Genomic DNA, 6729 nt, shown 5'->3' with positions numbered 1-6729 from the left:
TTGATATTGTTATTGTTTATATGATGGGGTTGGGATGCGCGCCGCATCAGTTATTGTTTGGGCATTTATTTCTGTCAAAGTTATTATTGAGGTGTTGAAATTCCCTAAGGATTGATTATAGCTGAATACTAGTAGATTGGCTGAGTCATGTGTTCCTTTAATGCAAATTCCAGTTATTTTTCATTCCGTACTTCTTTTTCGGTTATTATAAACTGATGCAGGTTATATATTGTCATGCCCCGCCATAGCCTCGTCACTACTTCGTCGAGGTTAGGCTCGGCACTTACCAGTACATGGGGTCGATTGTACTGATGCTACACTCTGCACTTCTTGTGCAGATCCCAGTGCTGGACCGTACGGACCATAGATCGAGGTTGCTGCCTTCAGTCCAGTGGAGACCCGAGGTAGTCCTGCAGGCATCCGCGGGCCTTGGCGTCCCCTTCTATCTTGCTTTTATTCTGTTTTATCTACTTCCGAGACAGGTTTGTATTTTCTCGTTCAGACCACTATCTGTAGTATTCGTAGACAGTCCATGAAATTGTGACACCAGTTCTGGGTGGAGTGTTATTATGGATTTCGTATTAGTATTAAATTAAACTATTAAATTCTGCACTTCCGCATTTTGGTTTTTCGCTATTTTTCGTACTTTATTTGGTAAATTGTTAAAGATAAAGGAAAAAAGGTAAAATAATCAGTAACGTTGGCTTGCCTAGCGGGTTCAATGTTAGGCGCCATCACGGTCCCAACGGTGGGGAATTCAGGTCGTGACAATCCATGTCTCGGTTTTTGAGATTGATGATACTCCTTTATGAAAGCTTATAAGTTTTCATGTGTAAACCCGGCCGGTGGATTTTGTATCCGACACATGAAATAAGTTAAGTGAAAGTCTAAAGGAAGTAATCAATAAATTAAATTGTCAGTAATTTAATTTGATTGGTTAGTATCTGAATCTTAACATGGGGAGTGAAATAAGGTTTTATGGAAGAATTTCGAAATTGAACTTAGGAGTGCAATTACGAATTTTTAGTGGAATAACTCGTAATTTATTATGGAAGAAATTAATTTCAAATTTCGAAATTAATTCCATAATAGGACGCCTTGTTAATTAAATTCTTTGGTCCCTATTGTGCCTAAATAATAGGAAATAAAGGAAACATTTCCTTAGTGAAAGAAGAAAACCTAACAGGTTTTGGAAGAGGGTTTTAACCTAAAAAAAGTAGCTATTATATGGCTGGCCATTTTATACACTGAAAAACCACACGTTTTTCTTCCTTGAATTTCGCCCACACGAAGTTCTCTCTTTCCGGATATTATTTGGATAACACGGTAGAAGACTGTGGAAGTTTGCTGAGGTCTTGGGACTCTGGAACTGGAGACGGATATTGATTTGCTTTGTTCATGCTTCAAGAGGTAACTCGAATAATCTCCGTATGTGCTAATTGTTTAATACACACGTGAATATGATACTGTGATTGCTTCCGCTGTGATATATAATCCAACAATTGGTAACAGAGCCTACTCGCATCTAATTAAATAATTAGGATGAACAATAAAATTAGTATCATGTAAATATGCAAGTTTTGAATTACATGCAAAGATTGTTTTGAATTCTGCAGAACTGTGTTGTTTTTAACATGAATATTTGTTCTGAGTATTATGATTATTCTGAAAATCATGTAATATGTGCTTATAGTTGATGATATTTGATTAGAATAATCTGAAAATTACATTAATCCATGAAAAACGCAAAAGTCACTATTTGGCCGAGTTGGCCAGAAAATCGGAGGTCAACAACGACCTAGTGAGCAATACTCATCAGCTTTGCTCATCATGTAAGCCGTTTTTTGGGCTTCGGAGTCGTTTAGATGGTGTTTTGGACGTTTTATTAATTTTCTGGAAATTTTTCAAATTTTTTTTTAGTTGTGTTTAATCCAGTGGTGGTAGGGTTCGTTTCCTATGGACTCCAGGGTTAAAATTCTAGTGATATAATATTTTACACGTTGACATAGGTCTTCTTCCATATCGGATAAACTCATTATGGAAAATCACTAGGTTATACTAGTTGTTGATTACTTGTATTTACTCTCCATCTGAGTATGCATGTTGGTTCAATGGAACTAGTATATATATTGAATGTTGATATTCACTTGACTTAAATTAACAGTTTACTCTACATCTGAGTATGGCCTGTCTAAATTCATGGAGTGAATAATCTGTCATTATATATGTATATTGCAAGAATAGCTTTTTTCCCATCAAAATTTGTTGTTCAAGGTGCATATATTATATATATGTAGTGTGTTTTGGATTTTAATATTCAAATAATACATGACTGCTTTTGATCTATTTAATTTAATTGTCCCCTAGATTAACAATGACTGCTTTCAATCCCCTTACTACTATTCTTACTCAAAACAAACTTGAGGGTAACGAAATTTCGATATTGTCCTAATTGCTGAAGAGTACAAATTTGTGCTCGATGAGGTGTGTCCAGAAAAACCTGGAGATGATGCTACGGATGATGAACAAAAGGCTTACCAGAAACGGGTCAAGGCTGATGAGATGGCGTGGTGTTACATTCTGGCATCTATGTCAAATGTTCTGCAACATCAGCATCAGTCGATGGAGTCTGCTTATGACATTCTGGAAAATCTTAAAGAAATGTTTGGAGATCAGAATCGTGCGGCTAAGCAGACTACCATGAAAGCCATTCTGAATACCAAAATGGTTGAAGGTTCATCAGTTAGGGACCATGTTCTGAAGATGATGAGTCTTCTGAATGAACTGGAGGTCCTTGGAGCTAACATAGATAAGGATACGCAGGTTGAAATGATCCTGCAGACTCTGCCTGGCAGTTTTCAGCAGCTTTGCCTGAATTATAACATGAACAAAATGGATTTGTCACTTCCGAAATTGCTGAATGAGCTGCAGTCGGCAGAGACTATTATCAAGCAACAAGCTTCTCCTGTAGCATTGAATTTTAAGGCAGGTTCTGCTTCTAAGTCGAGAGGCGGTCAGAAGAAGAAAAAGACTTAAAAACCCACTGTTGGTGGCACAACTGCTGGTGTGAAAAAGGTTAAGGGCAAGTGTTATCACTGCAAGCAGCCTGGGCATCATAAGAAGCAGTGTCCGACTTATCTGGCCAAGCTGAAAAATAAACCAGGTGATTTACATCTACTTGTCGTTGAAACTCTTTTAGCGGCTGTTTCTACCATGTCATGGTGTGTAGATTCAGGAGCCACTAATCATGTCTGCACTTATTTGCAGGGGTTATAGGTAACGCGGCGGCTAAGTAGAGGAGAAATCAATGTTTATTAAGCAGATGGTTCGGCAGCCCCAGCTTTAGCATTAGGAAACATTAGTATTTCGTTTGGTAGTGGTAGAGTTTTAGCTTTAAAAGACACATTATATGTACCTTCCGTTAGAAGGAATTTAATTTCGGAATCTAGCGCTATGAGAGATGGTTATGACATTAATTTTCATGATATTGAAAAATGTGTTATTACTCATGATAAACATTATCTCTCTTCAGCTACATTGATTAATGGTCTTTTTGTTGTTGACTCTATTCCTAAACCGTTACAACCTAAAGAACCAAATTATGTTGATTTACCAAATAAGAGAAAACGTTCTTCTGAATTGAGTGAAACATATTTATGGCACTTGCGTTTGGGTCATATAAATCTAAACAGGATTTCAAGGTTGATCAAGAATGGACATTTAAGTTCATTGAAAGTGGAGGCACTACCAACTTGTGAATCTTGTTTAGAAGGAAAAATGACAAAACGAAATTTTCCCTCAAAAGGAAATCGAGCAAGTGATAAATTAGAGTTAATTCATTCTGATTTGTGTGGTCCAATGAATGTCCAAGAAAGAGGTGGTTTTGAGTATTTTGTGACTTTCACAGATGATTACTCAATATGGATATATTTATTTTTTGCGTCAAAAGTTTGAATGTTTTGAAAAGTTCAAAGAATTTAAGACTGAGACTGAAAAACGACATAATAAATATATCAAGACACTACTATCTGATTGTGGTGGGGAGTACCTCTCTGCGGATTTCATTAGTTATTTATCAGAATGGGGAATTACATCTCAATTATCTGCACCTGGAACTCCACAACAAAATAGTGTAGCTGAAAGAAGAAATAGGACTCTTATGGAAATGGTTAGATCAATGATGAGTTATTCCGATTTGCCTTCGTCCTTTTGGGGACATGCCTTAGAAACAGCGAATTACGTTCTGAACTTAGTTGCTTCAAAGTCAGTACCTTTGACCCCTACAGAATTCTGGACTGGGCGTAAGCCTAGTCTGCGGCATATTCGAGTTTGGGGTTGTCCTGCACATGTGCTGAAAGTGAAAAAGGATAAATTGGAGGCAAGAACGGACGTATGCGTGTTTGTAGGTTATCCAAAAGGGACGAAAGGTGGTTTATTCTATTGTTCTAAAGAGAAGAAGGTAATTGTTAGCACAAATGCCAAGTTTCTTGAAGAGGACTATTTGATGAACCATGTTCCTAGAAGTAAACTCCTTTTACAGGAACTTAGCAAAGGAATGGAAACTCAGTCATCTGAAAAACAAAACGACTAGATGCAAACCCCGAAAGCCGATTTTGACATACCAATGCATTTTAGTAGTGGGAGAAATGTCAATAGACTTAATGTCTCGCAAGAACAAGTGCCGAAGTCATACTACCACAAAGTAGTGGGAGTTATGTTGAGCAGACTGCACAACAGGAAGAAGTCTTTGATATCCCTGTGGATAGCATGGAGACTCAGGTTCCTGATGATGATGTGGTTCAACCACAAAATCAAAATGGTGTAGATGCAACTGATGTAGTGCGTAGTCGTAGTGGGAGAGAAATAAGACAGCTAGTTTGTTATACTCTCTTGGGAGAATCATATGATAGGATCCCTGAGGAGCCTACTTCCGAACCTGTCAATTACGACCAAGCACTACATGATAAAGATGCCGATAAATGGGTTGCTTCTATGAAATCAGAGATAGAGTCTATGTACTCTAATCAAGTCTGGGATCTTGTAGAACCAGCTGATGAGGTTAAAACCATTGGAGGCAAGTGGATCTATAAGAAAAAGAGAGGTGTAGACAGAAAAGTGCAAACTTGTAAAGCAAGGCTTGTAGCGAAAGGGTTTACTCAGAAAGAAGGGATCGATTATGAGGAAACCTTCTCGCCGGTAGCCATGCTTAAGTCTATAAGGATTCTCTTATCCATGGCTGCTCATTATGATTATGAGATTTGGCAAATGGATGTCAAAAAAGCTTTCCTTAATAGAAGTCTTGATGAGTGCATCTATATGATGCAACGAGACTGTTTCGTGGAAAGTGGCAAGGAACACATGCTGTGTAAGCTTAAAAGGTCCATTTATTGACGAAAACAGGCATCTAGGGCATGTAACACTTGTTTTGACAAGGCGATTAGAAATTTTGGTTTTGATAAGTGTCTTAACGAGTCTTGTGTATACAAAAAATGGGATGGGGACAAAGTGGCATTTATAATCTTGTATGTAGATTACATATTGCTCATAGGAAATAATGTGGGCATGTTGGATTCAGTTAAACAGTGGTTGTCCACGCACTTTGATATGAAAGATTTTGGAGAAGTGGCTCATATCCTTGGGATCAAGCTCTTGCGAGATTGCAAGAAAAGGATATTAGGCTTATCCCAGGCTCTTTATATTGATACAATACTCTCCACGTTTAGCCTGCATGATTCCAAGAAAGGATTTCTCCCTTTCAGGCATGGAATTTCTCTATCTAAAGATCAGTCTCCTAAAACTGATGAGGAGATAGAAAAGATGAAGGTGGTCCTCTATGCATCTGCTGTGGGGAGTCTGATGTATGTTATGTTATGTGCTAGACCTGATATCTGCTTTGCCGTTGGCGTTGTTAGCATATTTCAGTCTAATCTTGGGAGAGAGCATTGAACAACGGTTAAGCATATAATCAAGTACCTGAAAAGGACTAGGGATTACATGCTAGTCTACCATTCGGATGAACTTGTGCCTATTGGGTACACTGATTCGGATTCCCAGTCAGATAGAGATTCTAGAAAGTCTACCTCAGGAAATGTGTTTACTCTGGGAGGTGGAGCCATAAGTTGGAGGAGCATCAAGCAAACTTGTGTTGCTGATTCCACCATGGAAGCTGAATATGTGGCTGCCTCTGAGGCAGCCAAACAGATGGTTTGGCTCGGGAACTTCCTAAGAGAGTTGAATGTGGTTCCATCGATTCAAGCACCAATAACACTTTATTGTGATAATAGTGGTGCGGTTGCAAATTCAAAGGAGCCACGAAGTCATAAAAGAGCAAAGCACATTGAGCGTATGTTGATACCCAATTTTTCCCTATGTATTTTTGTACCCCAAATACTTCCAAAATAGCATATGTGTGCATATATAAGCACACCCATGAGTTTTGGTATCTTTCATGATTTTTAAACCAATTTATTGCCTGTTTTAATACCACAAAAATCCAAAATTATTCCCAAATTAAGGTAATTTTTGCATATTTTTTACAAATTCATTTGGCATTTTTAAAGCTAAATTGCATATAATTGCAATCATAGCCTATCTTGTAATTTTTAGCATTTTATAATTATAAAATTAATCCCAGCATTTTTAAATTAATATTTATACAATATTTATTTACCCAGTACTCTTAATTTACTTTTAAAATTGTGTTACTATTTTATAAAAAATTAAAAAGGG

General features: G+C 37.4%; 1 protein-coding gene across 1 annotated transcript in view; it reads left to right on the top strand.

The window, feature by feature from the left end:
- The window catches only part of LOC109237733 (receptor-like protein 12), a 16446-nt gene continuing 15711 nt past the window's right edge, over positions 5995 to 6729 (top strand). The window contains exon 1 of the mRNA XM_019404090.1: positions 5995 to 6343. Coding sequence (XP_019259635.1) covers positions 5995 to 6343 — 349 coding nt within the window. The remainder of the gene's footprint in view (positions 6344 to 6729) is intronic.

Source organism: Nicotiana attenuata, chromosome 1 (genome assembly GCF_001879085.1).
Source record: "Nicotiana attenuata strain UT chromosome 1, NIATTr2, whole genome shotgun sequence".
NCBI lineage: Eukaryota > Viridiplantae > Streptophyta > Magnoliopsida > Solanales > Solanaceae > Nicotiana > Nicotiana attenuata.
The sequence above is the reverse complement of the archived record's forward strand: the minus strand, read 5'-3'. Positions and strand labels throughout refer to the sequence as shown.